The sequence below is a fragment of the Haliotis cracherodii genome, unplaced genomic scaffold (genome assembly GCF_022045235.1).
Source record: "Haliotis cracherodii isolate W230 unplaced genomic scaffold, xgHalCrac1.p SCAF_3, whole genome shotgun sequence".
Taxonomy (NCBI): Eukaryota; Metazoa; Mollusca; class Gastropoda; order Lepetellida; family Haliotidae; genus Haliotis; species Haliotis cracherodii.
The window spans coordinates 51,835,632-51,854,246 of record NW_027266286.1 but is presented as its reverse complement, the minus strand read 5'-3'; the positions used below and the strand labels follow the sequence as shown (position 1 = coordinate 51,854,246).

The following is an 18,615-nucleotide window of genomic DNA, read 5'->3' as shown; positions in this document are numbered from 1 at the left end:
AACAGTCAATCTCATTAAAGTCAGATCTTTGTTCTCGCTACCTAGCACGAACTATGATCTGATTTAAAGAGATTGGTAAAGAGTTGAGTGATTAATTGTGAAGAGTAGACATAACATTATAATGATTGAATAATAATGCCTTAGTAAACACTTATCGATATGACATATAGATATAGCTAGGTCATATACAAACCGTGAAATAAATATATTCAATTCAGCCCATGCAGGTCAATCATATTTGACAGGGAATACTGTTAAAAGCGGCGTTAAACCCAACTCACTCACTCACATTTGACAGTATCTCTGGGCTTTTTATTATGTTTCATAACTATAATTCAACAACTGTTTTTCTCTGTAAAATACATATGTTTGTTTATTTCGGAGACTAGATGTAAGTCTACCATATACCTTCAACTTTTCAGTAATAAAGTTTACAAACCATATATGTCATCTAAATGTTCATTTACTCTCAAAAGACAAAGCACATTTGATTTGACACTCGGCAGCGAAAAGCACCGAGCTATGATCTAAGGGAGATCACTCTAATTTTCCCAGTTCTCTGCACGTGATTATTTCACAAACTTGAGTAAACTGGAAAAGTCAACAGTGTCAGTCAATACGGCGGTGTTAGCAAGAAGTAAGTACACCATGTCAGTCTCTGACTTATTTCATTATTGTAGTTCATACTGAATGCGTGTAACTGACAGTAAGTAAGAGAGTATTTAGTGATCGGCTGGAGATAATAACTGGTTAATCGCCGTTAATCGGGAGCGGGATGTCCGGCAGTGTTACTGTTAGCATTCGCTGGGCAATATTACTAATCAACATGCATTGTAGCTATTACACAATGTTACAGTTTGATTATTTTTTATTATGTGGGAAATTAGTCACAGCAGACAATTCTTTTTGACAAATTACCCAGCATCAGATATTCTCTGGTAGATCAACTTAATTTTTTTTAAAAAGACCCTAAATACGTTTGATTTTGAGAATGTCCGGCAAAGCTGCATTTTACCGCGCTGGGGATTATTGGCTTAGGCTGCCGGCTGCGTCTCTCGCTTTACAGATCTGATTCTCATATGCCCACATTTAGGGGGTATATATATATATATTTATTTACTGACCAATAACGAGTTCCTGTGCATACATGCCTCTTCTACCCTTCCTTATTCCATTCGACTCTATCCTTATCCCATCCGACTCTATCCTTATCCCATCCGACTCTATCCTTATCCCATCCGACTCTATCCTTATCCCATCCAACTCTATCCTTATCCCTTTTTTCCTCTTTCCGAACATTCAAAGACCCCTTTCCGATCAAACACTCCTTCACGATCTGTAGGTATGGGCGGCCATCCTGTCAAAAAATACAAAGTTGAAATAAAGGACAAAAGTATGCATTAACAGTCAAATGTTACGAATAAAGAATGAATGTTACAAATAAAGGTCATTGTTTGCATACAAATAATGAATTCAAAATACAAAACGATACCAATGAACAATTTTAACTCCCAAACAAAAGGAGTCATATGAAACAAAAGAACAATGTGTACCAGGTCTAAAGAACGTCAGTGCACAAAAAACACACAAAACTGATGAAGGACAACACTGACAATGCCACATGGCGCTGCAATTTATAAAATATTCAGAGTCTAATCGGCTTGTTCCGCCATGTATATGAATGAAAACATATGTGAAACATCATAACCAGTTTAGGTAATATACAAAGTTAGAAAAATTAAATTTTGCAAAAATCCATTAAAATTTAAAATTAATGCTTTGCTCAAGTTTAACATTTTTAATTTTTTTACATTTTCAGGTTCTGACATTATTTGGCAAGAAGATATGTTTACTGGATATGGGTTTTCTATTTAACAGGGTTTAAGAATTATCAAATCCTGTACACATTATACATTGTTACTATTATTAACCATCAGTTTTGTACTGTGTACAATTCTCACTTGACCATTCCAAATCAAACTCTTGAAAACTTCACATGAATTGAAATAGCAGAAGGTATGAAAACTCATCCCCCTCTTTGTTAAATGGTACATGATTGCCATTAATTGGCCATAATAATACATCCAGTGTTTATTCTGAAACCAATAGAAGGGTTTGATATTGAATAAATCCCAGGACGTATAGTCAGGAATTCATATAAGACACCCAAAGAAACCTTTATGTTGGGATCGAATGTGGTTCTAAGATTGATTTGTTAGACAAATATCAATCTCATTTAAATGAGATCTAGGTTCTCGCTGCCGCTAAACAAAGATCTGAGGACATCCTATAATGGGTCGCGTCAGAACCACCTTTTGCGAACTTTGACCAACCACTGAAATGACAAAGAAGAAGTCGACATTAGCCAGTTAGAAAGCAGCTTACTCAAACTTAACGCCACTCGTTTCAACTTGGTGACTTCCATTTCAGACTACCTTTGAAAAATATGTTGACACAGTCCTCGATTAAAATTTTCTAAACTAAACAAACGAACATTCCGAAATGTCCAATATATGGTTGAGATTGTATGGCAGTGCTTCCCTCGTTCAAATGTTTATCCTGGACGAAAATAGACGATAATATTGACGGAATCAGTTGTATGGGCCGTAACTGTCGTTCAGAGTATCCCGTGTTAACTCTTTTGAGGTTGAATGATTAGAAAACACATTCCCACTGTCACTTTCATGATCTGGTAAGAGACGCTTTGATTGGTCGGATGAAAGGTCGTTCTGATGTGACCTGTTATGGGATGTCCTCTGATGTTTGTTTAGCGATAGCGAGAACTAAGATCTGATTTTAATGAGATTGGAATTTCAAAATCATGGGAGGGAGTCATACGAGCTGTTTGAAAATGTCATGACAAGTGTCATGCAAATTTGCCCATGTTTAAACATTGTCTTATTGATTGATATATGCACATTTATGCACATGGCAACAAATATTTCTTTCTCTCAGTATCCAACAGTGATTTACAATACCTGGTACAGTCCAGGCTACAGTTGTATCAGTCTGGTCCTCCATATTGCCTGTCCTGCAGCTGTCACAGGTTATAAAACATTAGTATCACCTCAACATAGTAAAAACTCAGTAAAGTATGCTCTGTCAGACTAATCTATCCCTGTATCTGGAATAACATGGTCAGGTCACAGTTTAGTGCCTATTTATTGAGTCTGTCAGACAGTTTATCACCACCAAACAAGGACTTGTAAAAGTTTTATTTTTCGAGATAGAAATAGTTTTATCCATGCTGTTAAACAGTGGCACCCAGTGCACTCTCTGAGGGTGCTAATTTGATAGTTTGGGATTTGACATAAATGTACGAGCTCGATATTTCTCTGAGATACAAATTATTTCTAGATTTGAGTGCAAACAAATGGAGTGAGTGAACAGTATTCCAGTTACATGACAGTGTGTCACCTTGACATGGGAGGAAAGCCTGAAGTGATGCAGGTCTTGGACATTTACCGCTTTGGATAAAACCACGAGCATGGGTATGGTGATGACAAACCTAGACACATTATCTGGGTGAATCGGGATTCTATCAAACACATGATCATAATTTTTTTTATAGGCATTTAGAAGTTAGAGTACTAAGTAGGGTAAGAATTTATGGATGAACAACTTCTTAATTACAATTAAGAGTGACGTTTCGGTGTAGGTTCTAACACTTGATAACGGTGTAAGAACCTACACCAAAACGTCGCTCTTAATTGTAATAAAGAAGTTGTTCATCTAAATTCTTACCCTACTCACATGACCATAGGTTTCTTGATCTGTTGAAGCTTAAAAACATGAAATGAAGATTGTTCATCCTGGGTGTACGTATAAACCAACAGTTACTTTCTTTTATGAAATTTGTGAACATATAAAAAACTGGGATTTTATAAAAATTGAACAGTAAAATGAAATGTACATAAATGATATAAATTCAGGACCCTCTCAACAATTAAAGTTCCTAGGCTGAAAGTGGTGAAACTTTTGTTACTATTGGAGAAGAAACTCTGTGATGTTACAAGTTAAATATAATGATTTTTTTTTCAGAAACAAAATAGCCAAGAATTTAAATATTTCCTCAGGAGTTATGGTAATAAGAACATGCTGATGAAAGTTTAAACAAATTTGATAGCAACAGAAATACAAACATTAAAATAAAATGGTAGGGATTTACCAGACGTGTAGACCTGCGTCATATACACATGAAAATTGCAAATTACACAAAATCAGGAGAAGAGCATACCCACTGGGAACACTGAACATTTGTATGCATGTTTAGGAATGAATGCTGCTTTTTCATAATTTCATACCACTTACAACTGAATTTCCGTACAAAATCATTTAAGAAATTCAATCCACAGTCAAAAGCATCACGACATTCTAGTGCTAGCACTTGTAGTTTCAGTTGAGGAATTCTATAGTCATTTTTAACCAGCTGCACCTCACTTTCTTACGTCACTTGTGGTAGACTGCTGTCTCATATTGTTTGGGGTGAAGTGTGCACCTCAAAGGAGGGCAGAACAACAAGTTTTATGACTGTGTTTTGGCAGAGCAAGTTTGTGTGTTCAAGTGCAAACAAACATGAGTAAAAATGGTGGTATGATTTTACATATTAAATGAGATAAAAGCCAGTAAGGAATTAAAGGGGAAGTGTACACGCAAAAATCACTTTCTTTCTTTTTCTAAACAAAACGCAATTTTAGAATTAGTTAGTATCTGTGTTTGAAAATATACACTCATTTTTTTTCACAGTGAAAGTAGGAAGCTCACAATAGTGTGAAAGTGATATGCCGTTATGAGGCCTTCGTTTTACGAGCGAAATAGGCCTGAGTTATCCCCCTTAGATTATGACGTAATTGGTGCCAATTCAACTGGGTCCCTGTCTATTCTCAACGCAAAAGATATCAAGGACCAGTTTGCGGTAAAACAACATGGTCTACGACACACTCTGGCGCAGTGGTGACTCAGCAAAATAACACAATTCTGGCTGGCATCTGAGATGCTAGAATCACAAAACTGTACCTACACCACGTGAAGCGGCTCTAACAAAGCATGATGACGTCATAATGTTTATCAATTGGCACCAATGACGTCATATTGCAAGGGACATAAGCCATGGTGTTTTTGTTATGGAAATAGAACACTTTGTAAATGTGAAAAATATAAATCGTTTTAGTGCAAAAAATATGTTAATTGAATATGATGTTTTTATATTTTTGTCTATGACACTTCTATGTTAACACTTTTAATGTGGAAAAAGTACAAGAAAAAAAGGTTCATTTCCGTGTGAACTTGCCCTTTAAGCTATGTTATCTGAATTAGCATTGTTTGTATTCAATATTTGACCTTTCTCTGTGACCTCCATATTTTAACCTGCGACCCCTACAATTAAAGGTTGTTCATCCCCTGGGGCCCCAAAATGTTTGGCCAGACCAAGCCTGAGGCAAACAAGGAGAAAAGTCCAAGACTTGAGCAAGCTACACATTATTGTTATCCAACCAAAACATGAAACTCACCAGTTGTCATCCTTCCTTGCATTGTATGTTCATCAAGATAGGCCATTTCCTGAACCATCTACTTCCTGTGTTATATATGTGAGTTACCAAAGAGTAGTGTAACAGATTCCTTATGTACATGTTATCCCACTAAAAATGCCAGCCTTGTTTGGCAAGGGTGGAAACTGGACTTTTGAAGTCTGTTAACGCCCTTGCTTCAGGAAGATGGTATTGATCAGTGATCACTGTGGATATTATTTCAGGAATATCATTATGACAGAGTGACAGACTAACATTGTGACATGTTGTGTTCCAGTTTCAAGGGTTAGGAAGTTAGGACAGAGACTCTGGTTCTACCCCCAAGTCAGCACCACACAATCTATCCACATGGCAGAGGCAAGCGTGAGTGGTTACTGTCACCCTTTTCTCTCATTTTGTTTGCAGATTTTCTTTCCAAAACCTTTGGGTTGGTGGGTTTATAAAAAGAACTTTCATTTGGTCGAAATAAGAAGAAAACAAGAATGAGTCTGGGGAAAGAGAATTACTACAGACCTTTTTTGAAATTGTAATAACTGAAAGTAGTTTTCAGATTTGGTGGGGAAAAAACAAACTTTTTTCTCAAAATGATTTTCCATTGTATATTTGGAAAATGTTGGTTCTGCCGGCACATAAATTACCAAGTGATTAGAAAAACAGCATCTCAGGAATCTAATGATAATTTGAAACATTACACAGAGCTAAGTACTGGATATTTAGTCCGAAATATGAATGTCAGATTTAGGGCCTGCTTATTTCAATAAAATGTGTACAGAGACCAACTCCTCCTAGCTCTGATAGATTCATTTACCCATGAAGATCCGGGGTAGAATAGGTCTTCAGCAACCCATGCTTGCCGTAATAGGTGACTATGCTTGTCATAAGAGGATCAGGGGGTCTAGCTCTCTGACTTGTTTGATGCATGTCATCGTATCCCAATTGCATGGATCAATGCTCATGTTATCAATCACTGGATTGTAATCACTCGATTTTTTACAGATGTCATATAGCTTTAATATTGCTAAGTGCGGCGACAACAAACAAACAAACACACATTGTTAAAATGTATGGTCTTGTTTCCCAGGACTTATTTTCAAAACTGTGTAGTGAGGGAGTATTTATTTTACAGAAACATACTTATTTAGGATGTTACAAATCTAAAAAAGGTAAACTTAATAATTCCTCTGTACCATGTGACCTCTTTTGGCCATGCCCTTTGACTGAAAGTGGTAAGAGACAGATCTGCAGCCATGTGCCAACAATGACAGGTTCCCTGTGAATCTGACATCTGAATCTAGGAATGGCAAGGTGTGTGCAAAAAGTCAGAATCTGATAAAAAAACAAAATTTGAGTTGAAAAGTATCTTCAGCGCTTATGAAAGTATTACATATTAGGGGAAGGGCAGTTTGGGGGCCTTTTGGTATCAAATTCAGAATTGATAAGCCCAATTATCTTTATGGACAATATGACGAGAATGGATATACTGGTTATTCAATCATGAGTGTGCAACTTTGGATGTACAGGAGTGGGTTGAGGATATTTTTTAAAAAAGGAGATACAAGTTTTGTGAACCAATACTTTCACCAGTGTGTACATGCAGAAGATGGTGCACATCACAAATGCACTGTTTGTTTGTTTGTTTGTTCGAACCACAAGGGAGCACGGGTGGCCCAGTCGTCTAAGGCGCGTGATTCGCTGTGCAGAGTTGCATCCCTTTGGCACACCAGAAACCTATGATTGTGGGTTCGAATCCTGGTTCGCCCCGTTCATGTTTCTAAGTTTGTCAGCACCATACCCGTGCTCGTGGGTTTCACCGAAGTGGTAAACGTCTGAGACCTGTATCACTTTGGGCTTTCCTCCAACATAAAGCTGACATGCCGTGATATAACTGGAATACTGTTAAAAGCGGCGTCAAACCCAACTCACTCACTCACTCGAACCACAACATTGGTCTGTCAATACCATGTCCATACTTATGCGTTTCGCATGGTGATTGACACCTTGATGAAACAGACAGATGTTAATTCAGTATTGTTCAAGGTGATGTTCATCCCTAGACTTGATGTCAGCTTTTCAGTGTCTGCACCAAGTGACTGATATCTCATTCAGACCATTTTCCCTCCTTCTAGGGTTTCCAGTTTGTGGAGATGAAAGGTGACTTATTCAAGTGCCCGGAGACCGATGCCATTGTCCACTGCGTCAGCCAGGATATGCACATGGGAAAGGGGATAGCTGTCCTCTTCAAGAAAACATTCGGTGGTGTTGAAGAGCTGAGGAAACAAGGTTTACATACATCAGTGTTTAGATTGTGTGGCCTTTAGGTGGGACTGTGGAGTTTTGTTATGGTAGTGTTTGTTTATGAGAATGAAGTGAAATCACAACCTTATCTATTGTGAGCTTTGACAATATTGTAGGTTTGTTTGTTTGTTTGTTTGTTGTTTAACGCCGCACTCAGCAATATTCAAGCGGTTTGTAAATAATCGAGTCTGGACCAGACAAGCCAGTGAGTGATACCATGAGCATCGATCCACGCTATAGGGATCGATGACATGCATCAACCAAGTCAGGGAGCCTGACCAGAATATTGTAGGGCATGGTTGCCACTTTAGTTGAAGGCACCACAATGTTCTTCTGGGCATAGTTGCGTCCCATCGGTGTGCCAGGATTACCTGGTTGTGCCCCAGATTTGCTTCTTAAATAGTGTTAGAGCCATGAAATTCTCTCTTTCTGTGACCTTGTTTCAGATTTTAAACTAAAATATTCAACAATAAAGTTGGGTTTTTTCTTTCTATCTTCTTGCCACAAATGGTCTTCATTAAGGTTACTGAAACTCAAATTCTATTCATCAGACTACACATAATGTGAACCTTTTCAGGGTTTTTTTGTAGTGCTTCTGAAAAAAGATATCAGACTTTTGTACCATCAGCCTCTTGTTATGGTTTATGTAATATATGAGTTGCCCCCTTGGCAGCCAACCCGAGGGACTACATACCAGATTTATTTTTTCAATAATGTCAATAAACGAAGACAGAACACTGCATGTTGTTCTCTACTGTTTGTCCAAGCAAGCAGTTCAATGCTACAAGTGTGTTTAGTATGTAAGTATATTACAGTATTTACATTCTAGTCAGGAAGTCAGTACCATTTTTTTCATCAGTCATTGATATCTCACTTTTACACTCACATTCTGACAGACAGTTTATTCAGTAATTTAGATGCAGATTGAATATTAACTTTTGTCATGTGATGTACTTGATCAGATTTTAAATCAAGTTACATATTCCTCATTATAAAGACTTTCAGATTTTCAGAGTTTAGCAGATTTATCATTAACTGACGGTCTTTGTAAATACCTTGCAACATGGGGAGACATTTATACCATAAATGGGAATATGTTTCACATATAAGTAATTCTGTCACTACTGGACAGCCAGGTCCAACAGGTCCTGAAATCAGTTTCTCTGTTGCTAGGGAAGAAGCCAGGTGAGACGGCAGTCTTGAAGAGGGGATCTCGGTACGTCTACTATCTGGTCACCAAGCCCAAGTATTTCAACAAGCCCACGTACGGTTCCTTGACTGCCAGCCTGGAGGACATGAAGAAGCATGTTGTGGAGAATAATGTGGTCAGCATCTCCATGCCCCGCATCGGATGTGGCCTGGATAGACTCCAGTGGCCCAAGGTCACAAACATTATTACCGATGTGTTCTCAGACACTAATGTCAAGGTCACAGCTTATACACTCTGAGGGGGAGGATCAACCTCTCAAATCTTTATTTTGATAGTGGCTGCAAGACTGCAATATTGTTTCATTATTTGTTACACTGGTCAAAGACCAGTGGAGGTAATCGAATGGCAGATGTCTGAATGTGACTGGTATGATTTTCACAACTACTTTCAGTGAAACCTTTGGATGGCTGGTCCTGCCCATTTTGTCTTTCAAGTTTGCTCAAATTATTGTGATCTGAATTCAAAATTGCCACTCTGTCTGCCATATTGATAGTCACATTGGAGACAGTCTCAGCTACTTTTGTTTTGTCTTTGTGCAATGTAGTATGTAGCTGGTCTCATCATGTTGCCAGGGGCGGTCGGGTAGCCTAGTGGTTAAAGCATTCGCTCGTCACGCCGAAGACCCGGGTTCGATTCCCGACATGGGTACAATGTGTGAAGCCCATTTCTGGTGTCCCCCGCTGTGATATTGCTGGAATATTGCTAAAAGCAGCGTAAAACCATACTCACTCACTCTCTAATCATGTTGCCCTTTCTCTGTATTTTCATTTCAGACTCTTTTCAAACTTTGATTAAAAATCCCATGTTGTTGGAAGTGAGTATCTGGTGACTCTGAACAAATTGTTATTCATATCGTATTGCCTATTTGGACAATTGAACACATGCTGGCACACACCCACACTCACACCCACACCCACACAGATATCCAAGTTGTTCACTGGAGAAATAGATGAAAAGTTTCCAAACCAGTGTTACTGACGAGGTTGTTTTCAATGTTGACAACTGAATAACAAAGTTACTTAAAGAACACAATTGTCTGTGCATTGCTATAGCATAGACAGAAAATGTTGAATGTGATCATGTGAATTGTAACTTTTCTGTAGGCTAGTCATCCCGGAATATCAGTTGATCACAATTTCAATTATGGGTCTTCTTTTCTTTTTGCTGTTGATAGGGTTGACGTTATATGGCCTTGAAGGTAGGCATGGAATTTGAAGTCATAGGCACAGTGTTTGAAATCATTTTAAAACCCAACAAGACAGTCGGGCAGGTGGCCGATAAGTATTGCCTTCCCATCTCGCAAGTTACCTGCGACACTAAGACATTATTATTGAAAAATCACAAAAAACAATATGAGAGACAAATCATGTCTTGATTCAGTTGAAATAATGCAACAAAATTGCTTGAGAATCTACAAGAAGTTATAATAAAACAGAATGTGTATGTAGTCTTATATGTATCTGCCACACAGTAGAGCAGGTGGAGAAACATTTCATGCAGCCAGACAGAAAAAGTTACCAGCCGCAGGCAGTTTTTTTGGACACTGCATTGGCAGCAGTGAGCGGAAATCTAAAAAACATTTTACTGTGTGACAGTCATGATTTTGTTTGTCTCATTCACAAGGAATGAATGTGTTGGTAACCAGTGTCTTCCTACAGTATTTCATTCACTTACATACTTTTTACTATAGTAATCTAGCTATTGGGTATTGTGACACAGCCTTCCAATTGTGGGTGTTCTTTAATTTGTTTGATGTAGTATAGTACCAATCTACTTCCAGATTAGTACTTTCAGCTTGTAGTGGTTTTTTGTACATTATTATTTGAATCTCATCTGTAATTTCAGCCAGTGAAATCTTGTTTTGTGAAAGAGCTATGGGCATGTGACCACATCCTCATCTTGGAGGTTTGGTCGGACACTATGCGTAAAATTACATGTCCAAGGCATGGAGAAAAAGTTTCTTATTTGTTGTCACGGATGACAATGTTGTATGGGATACATATTTTTCTACCTTTCTGGATAATTATTTAAATCTGCTTTTGTAGATATGTGCTATGTAAATAAATGTTTTCTCTTATTGTGTGATGTTTAGAATTTTGTGAGTAGGATGAACTATGTTGAATATCAGTGAAGAGTTTATCATGCTAGTGAGGAATGGCAGACAGACATCACAATATCACAGAAACAGTCCATAACTTCAGCCACCAGTATGAATACTATTTGGTCTATTATACGGAGTCCATACTTAAGATCTGAAGACCTACCATTTAAGGATTGACTATTTTTTTCGGTTCATTGAGGTATGAATCGAAAATCCGATGAATCCTCACGATACATGTGAGCAGAAAGGGAATTCCCTTGACTGTAATAATGGGATTCGCTGACATTCAGCAGTAATAAAAGTAGTGCGCCTCAGTGGGCGTGGCTAAATTTTTTACATTCATTGGGAAATGAATGCAATAACACATGACCAATTCAGCTAATCAGAATGAAGGAATTTCAATGAACACAACAAAAATTTAATTATTACAGGTTGCGTCAGAACGACCTTTCATCTGATCAATCAGAGCATCGCTTACCAGATCAGGAAAGTGACAGCCGGAATGCGTTTTCTAATCATACATCCTCAAAAATGTTAACATGGGGTATTCTGAACGACAGTTACAACTTATTCCGTCAAATCATCGTCTATGTCTCTCTTCAATGGCATAAGCCTTTAAAAGTACTGCCATACAATCTTGACCATATATTAGACATTCCAGCATGTTCTTTTGTCAAAGTTTTAATCGAGAACTTTGTCAACATATTTTTCAAGCGTAGTCTGAAATGGAAGTCGCCAATTTGAAACTTGTGTCTTAAAACTTAAGAAAGCTTCTGTCCGATTGGCTGATATAGACTTCCTGTTAGTAATTTCATTGGTCAAAGGTCGTTCTGATGTGACCTGTAATGTCCTCAGATAATTGTTTAGCGGTAGCGAAAACTACGATCTGATTTTAATGAGATGAGTGTTGCCTTATTGTTAGTTGTGCACTGAAATCGGGCAAAACAGGACTAAATCATATGTGGGTCAATACCTGATCAATGTTTATGGACAGGAATTTACAATGTTAATTCATCATTAACTAAAATCTGTCTAAATTGCGCTTCCTTCTCTCAGGATACTGGACATATTGAGAGCCAAAGGACCATTTAGCATGCATTTGATTCTCACCATTGTCCATATTAAACTTTCCGCCCCACTGAAGTCTGGTTTAGACAGATTCCAGGGACCCTGGTGCCCCATCTTAGGGTTCACACTTACAGGTTGCAAGAACTGACATAACCCACTTTGCCTAACCCGAGTACATATCCTTGCTGTCATTTATAACCACTGTGTTGGACAACCAACATTTTACATCTCACAAGTGAATAGATGTAATGTATTGAAAATTTAATACAACATGGGTGGCTTACAAAATGAGTTTTAATACTGCTTTTTAAACAGTATTTCAGATGTATGCTTCATCCATATGGGAACAGAGACCATCTACTACTGTGGTAAAACCACAGGAATCTCAAGTTCAAATTAAAATAACTCAATTTTATGTCTTACACCCTCTGGGTGGCAAATAGTAAAACAAGACAAAAAATGTGTTGATCAGAACTTTATACTCATTTGTTTGATAGCCATGATAGCACAAACAAGGAAATAAAGTTTGTTATTTTAATCAGAAGTCAGTCTTTGAAAGTAAAATGAGACAAAATTCTATTTCAAACAGAATTTTGGGCTCCTGTGGTGTTTTTGAATTTAAAAAAAAAAAAAGCATAAAATTTTGTTATTTTCAAAAGAACAGAAGATTCATTCAGTGAAACCCACCACACAAGGTATATTTGTAATTGTAATTCTTGACAATGTTTTATGTATCATTATAAGCTTCCCATACAAAGCACAGACATTTACGCAACAGTCCATATTTTCTTGAACAGCGTACAAGGGGCATATAATTGCCTTGGCTACTAACGATTATTTAAAAAAATTAGTTTCGAAACTTAAACTAAGTTTCTTCATTACAGCTCAATCTCTGAAAACAGATTTAACATGTGTATGGCTTTAACAAAAGCTCTGTTGTCAATTTTGTAAGTAGGCAGACAGTATTATGGTGAATATGGTACTTGGAAGTTTCTTTGATCATCATGTTCATCATGTTCATAAAACAAACAAAAAACAAACTGCTTTAGCTTGTATCTAAAATGTGTTTATGTGATGTGGCACGTTACAGTTTATCAGACATGAGAGAGACTCACTGCATGGGGTCACAGTGTCGACAATGAAAACAATATCTCAAAATCTTGAGACGAAATGGATGTCCGGACACACTGCATGAAACTGAAACTGAAACAGAACCGTGACATTGCATCATACCAGTATTGTCAACGGCTTCTGTGGAAAATTCAAATTGTTACATCCCATAATTGTTATGTACTGACATCACATCATATGATAAAATTAGCTTGAGGTTCAATAAAAGAGCAACAACTGTTTCTAAAAGTCGGAAGTTATGGATTGCCTCAAGATGGATCTGCAAATATAAGGACTGAAAATCAGTTTCCTTTTACCCGGTCTAGAAGTGTAGCATCCAGTTTCACCTAGAGCAGCGACAGAAACTAACATTTTCAGTCCACCAGTCCTAAATATAATGACATATAACAAAACCCTTAAAAATGGCAAATGTCTACTAGTCCTTATACCTTAACTATGGGGCACTTCTGTAAGGCATATAGGACTAGTGTCAATTTCTATCAATGTAGAGGGGTTCACACTACAACAGAAGTATCTTAACACACTGCACTTAAGACAGTTGCACTACAATCACTTTGTATTTATGAGCACCATACTGTAACATAAGGTTCTAGTCCTTGAGATTTGCTCCAGCAGTATTTGAATCTAGGGACCCCCACCTGAATTATTAACTCTTAACATTAGGGTAAAGATACCAGGACTCCTTGACGTTCATGCTAAATTTCGAACACTGGCAGTGATTTAAATAGTTACTCCTGTGTAACAACATCAATCAGACCTTCATTAAAAAGATGTGATTTTCTTGGTTAAGATTTCCTCAAAATCAATATACTTTAGTCGACTGAACAAGTGAAAACAAAAGTCATTGGTAAAGGCTATGTTAGTTTTCAACCTCTGGAAAATATGACCTCCCAAGTATGAATGTGATTTTCATTACATCTGAGATGCACATGAATCACAAAAATATGAAGCTGAGATGCCCAAGAAGACACCTCCTCACAGTACCGGTAATCACTTCCATCTTCACAAGTCCACTGTTCTGCAATGACATATTTACAATGACAACACACTTCTTATTACATCTCAATGATGTGATGAAGTATCTCAGACAACAGAGTCAATTTAATGGAATACTCTTGAACTCGAACTTCATCATGCTTCTTGCTGCACTTGTTGAATCAGTGTGATGTTGTCTCCCTTTAACATGATTCTCCCTGAAAGCAAAAGACATACACATTACTTGATGCACTGTTTCACGTGACGAAGAAATGTGCATCCAAATGAAGTAGAATGGATGCAGAAAAAGTATATATTCATTCTACCAAATTCTTTGGGGGTCCTCTGGACTCCTATAGTTTTGTTGGTCAAGGTAAAACCCTGTTGATGTGAGCACAGTAGAAAAGGGAAAAGGAAAAGATTAAAAGTTTAATGTAGAATAAAAATAGTCGGACCCTTTATCATGTTTATCTTGATTGTACCAATATTGTAAACATTTTCTTAAGTCAAGACCACCTCACCATATAAATACATATAAATTTGACAGCTTACGTTGAATTTGAGATGAAAATACATAGTGCTGTATCAGTGAGTGAGTGAGTGAGTTGGATTTAACACTGCTTTTAACATTATTCCAGTTATATCACGGCGTGTCAGCTTAATGTGGGAGGAAAGCCCAAAGTGATGCAGGTCTCAGACGTTTACCATTTCGGTGAAACCCACGAGCACGGAAATGGTGCTGACAAACCTAGAAACATAATCGGGGCGAACCGTGATTCAAACCCACAAACATAGGTTTCCCAAGGGACGCAACTCTGCACAGTGCATCGCTGCGCCTTAGACAACTAGGCCCCCCGTGCCCCCTAGTGCTATATCAAAACATGGACTTGAAGTTTGCATTTGCTACACTACATTAATAGTTTTCATAAGCACAAATAAGCATTCACATAGTGGTGAGCAATTCTCCAAGATAGATCTAGTACCTTTCATCACCCAATCATCATGCCAACAAACATTGGTTTCGCAAATTTTGTTCGTAAACAATGGTAAAAAAATAACTTTCCAGTTTTTTTGTGAATACCAAAACCATGTGTCAATTACTCAAATGTTGTTCATGAACGCTACTGATTGCTGCATTGCAATGCAATACATGTACAGTTTTGAAAATCCTACATATAATACATGTACAGTGTACGTAAATTGATCTTTGCCCCTGAAATGCATGTCAATTTGTCAACACCATACACATAAGGTGTTAATAATTTCTCATGTATGCAATCATATTGGTATAGATCTATACATCCCGAATATCTCCAGGGCTCACATTTCGGAAAACCTACACGGACCCCTGGATCCATTCCTGTGGTACTCTCAAACTCAAAAGCCCTTAGTTTGAAATGAGTGTTAATTCTTAGCGCTGCCAAGTTGGAAATCCATGTAATCGTTAACACATCCCTTATTCCTCAGTAACATCCTGCTTACCCAAATTCTTTCTGTTTGCTGTTTTCATGTGAACTTCTTCTGCATCATCCAAGACCAAATTCATGTACTCGTCAAAACCCTGTAATGGCAATATGTCAATTCAATGGCATCAAGACTTACTGGTTGGTTGGTTGGTTGGTTGTTTAACGCCGCACTCAGCAATATTCAAGCTATATGACGGTGGTCTGTAAAAAATCGAGTCTGGACCAGACAATCCAGTGATTGATATCATGAGCATCGATCCACGCAATTGAGATCAATGACATGCATCAAACCAAGTCAGCGAGCCTGACCACCCGATCCTGTTAGTCGCCTTTTACGACAAGCATAGTCACCTTTTACAGCAAGCATGGGTTGCAAGACTTACTGGATCAAGTTTACACATATAACATTGTCAAGCTGGAATGACACCAGTTTACTGAGTAAAAGGTGGAAATGTTGCTGTAACAATGAAAACCTTTCTCCAAAAGTCCTGTCAGTATTAGACGGGAACATATAAGGTGTTCGGAAGAGGGAAAAGGAAAAGACAAAGTCCATGGCTAACTATCATGAAACCCCAGTGTCAACATGGCTGATGATTTGAAGATTGACACTGGTTCTATGCCATTAGAGTTGCTTACATTTGCGAACAATAATAGGTCTGCAATCAACCATGTCGCCAAGCCTAACCTGATTCATAAAGTTGCTTCTTGTGTTGCTTGGTTTTGTTTGTATGTTGTTGCAGGACCTGACAACCCAATCTCCCTAGTCGCCTCTTACGACAAGCATAGTCGCCTCTTACGGCTAGCATGGGTTGCTGAAGACCTTAATCCACTGTCAAAAGCATTTATGAAAATACTTACCACAATACATCCCTCTATTCTAAGATTGACTTGCTCATATAGCCAGACTGATATTCTTGATCTCTACAAAAAATAAAGAAAGATCAACAGTGTTAAAAGTTTTTAAAAAAACGCTGAAACAAAATAACTGTAAACATAGTATACTTGAATCTTAAATAATATCTATTTTATGCAAGTAAATCATGTTAATCTCAAAAAATGATTCTATTGGAAGTGACCAGTAATATTACTGACATGACATGGGCTTTAACATCACATGTTCAAGATTAATGCCCTTTCATAGCGACATGCATGCGTGCAATTGTCTGCTTGTAGTAGTCCGGACTGATGCCGATTTTATATCATGCCACAGTTTAACATGAATACCACACACAGACACAGAATACTGACGCTGAGTCTACCAGTCCTTGTGTTATCCCCTTAATGCCAAGTGCAAGGTGAAGTAACACTAAGTACCATCTGTTAACATTTTTTGAAATGACATGACCAGGAATGAGAAGAATACCATTATATGTTATTCATAGACATGGAGAACAGTACTGTTACGTGTACATGGCCATGATAAACAATGTGTGGGTTGACAAACTCCAAAGTCACAAAGTTTGATTATATTTACATGTGCACTTCATCAATATGTGACAAAGACATGTGAACTTACCATTCATGTTAGTAATAACCACAATCTTTTGGTAGATTTCATGCTAACTAGATCAAATGTATAATGTATGGATAGCATCGTGGATATTGCATATTTTTAATGACTGATGTAACATGCATACTTACATTTTGAAGATATCTGAAAATAAGGTTCTGGTGGTAGTTAAGGAAAGAAACCAATCTGTAATCATACTTAATGAAGCAACTGACATGTTCAAATACATGTGACCCCTTTGGCAATATATTGAGTGAGGTGGGTTTAACTCTGCTTTGAACATGTTGAACAGTATTCCAGGTATATCCCGGTGTGACAACTTAAGGGTGGAAAGCCCAAAGTGATGCAGGTCTCAGATGCTTACCACCTGGGTGAAACCCACTAGCACGGGTATAGTGCTGCCAGGCCTATAAAACATAATTTAACTCCGCACTCAGCAATAATCCAGCTATATGACAGCGGTCTATAAATAATAGAGTCTGGACCAGACAATCCAGTGACTGACATGCACATCAATCCATGCAATTGGGATATAGTAATCCTGTTACTCGCCTGTTACAGTAAGAATGGGTGGCTGAAGACCAATTCTACCCCGGATCTTCACATGTCCTGTACACATACAGATCTTGTTATTGATTTATTAAGTGATAGTACTGATACCTTTTGAGTTGATGAATAGATACTGACTGTTCTAATCAAAGAAACCCCATAACGGAATGTAAATACTCAAGTATACAAGGACTCAAAGAGGCTCTTGCGTTTGTTGCCTTTGACCTGGATCCAAGGCTTTCTAAGCCTGGTGAACTTGTTCTACACTAGGCCTAACTTGTATGCTGCAGTCTAACTCAATATTTACAAACATTAATATCATGTCGAATCTAAGTTAGAATATACTACCCTATAGGCCTAAGTAAAATATAATATTTTCGCTTAGCATCAATCCCCGAGAGCACAATGTATTCAACTCAGCTATTCAACGGAGCAAGCTTATTTTCACGTGTTTGCATTCATAAACACTGAAATATGTGCCCCTGATACTTTGACATGTTTTAGATGTAGTACAACTATTCAGCAAAGGATACAATAGGCTGTACCATAACCTTCTGGACCTTTTGACCGCCCTTGTAAGCCATATTCGGTTCTTCTGTAGTAACTTTACCTTACGTACAAATAATCAGAAATCACGTTGTTCTTACGCGCCGGAAAATGGCGTCCAATCAATAAATGTAAATTGCGAATCGAAATAAAGTACGGAACGTGTATGGATTTCTTCAACAGGGAAGACTGTACATATTTGGTATTGTTTCCAAATCGTATATACCAAGTATTAC

The 18,615-nt window shown here is 37.7% G+C and overlaps 2 protein-coding genes across 2 annotated transcripts; one reads left to right on the top strand and one right to left on the bottom strand.

Moving 5' to 3' along the window:
- Positions 1 to 580: 580 nt before the first annotated feature.
- On the top strand, positions 581 to 11,104 carry LOC139475004 (ADP-ribose glycohydrolase OARD1-like). The gene is made up of 4 exons (XM_071258208.1): positions 581 to 637; positions 5,806 to 5,891; positions 7,655 to 7,808; positions 8,997 to 11,104. Exons 2-4 carry the CDS (start codon positions 5,877 to 5,879, stop codon positions 9,269 to 9,271), a joined length of 444 nt encoding a protein of 147 aa, XP_071114309.1. The 5' UTR covers positions 581 to 637; positions 5,806 to 5,876; the 3' UTR covers positions 9,272 to 11,104.
- Positions 11,105 to 13,252: 2,148 nt separating this feature from the next.
- On the bottom strand, positions 13,253 to 18,518 carry LOC139473896 (small nuclear ribonucleoprotein E). Its single transcript, XM_071256691.1, has 5 exons — positions 18,367 to 18,518; positions 17,416 to 17,442; positions 16,633 to 16,695; positions 15,791 to 15,869; positions 13,253 to 14,526 (listed from the first exon to the last, which is right to left on the bottom strand). The coding sequence occupies exons 1-5, from the start codon at positions 18,415 to 18,417 to the stop codon at positions 14,465 to 14,467; spliced, it is 282 nt and encodes a 93-aa protein (XP_071112792.1). The 5' UTR covers positions 18,418 to 18,518; the 3' UTR covers positions 13,253 to 14,464.
- Positions 18,519 to 18,615: the final 97 nt, after the last annotated feature.

Bases quoted from the DNA above. Each gene is read 5' to 3' on its own strand.
- LOC139475004 (XM_071258208.1), top strand. The intron at 7,809-8,996 runs GTTTACATACAT...CTCTGTTGCTAG, and splicing joins TGAAGAGCTGAGGAAACAAG to GGAAGAAGCCAGGTGAGACG.
- LOC139473896 (XM_071256691.1), bottom strand. From the start codon at position 18,417: ATGGCTTACAAGGGCGGTCAAAAGGTCCAGAAGGTTATGGTACAGCCT. The intron at 17,443-18,366 runs GTATCCTTTGCT...AACTACCACCAG, and splicing joins AGGTTATGGTACAGCCTATT to AACCTTATTTTCAGATATCT. The intron at 14,527-15,790 runs GTAAGCAGGATG...TTTTGCTTTCAG, and splicing joins AGCAAACAGAAAGAATTTGG to GGAGAATCATGTTAAAGGGA.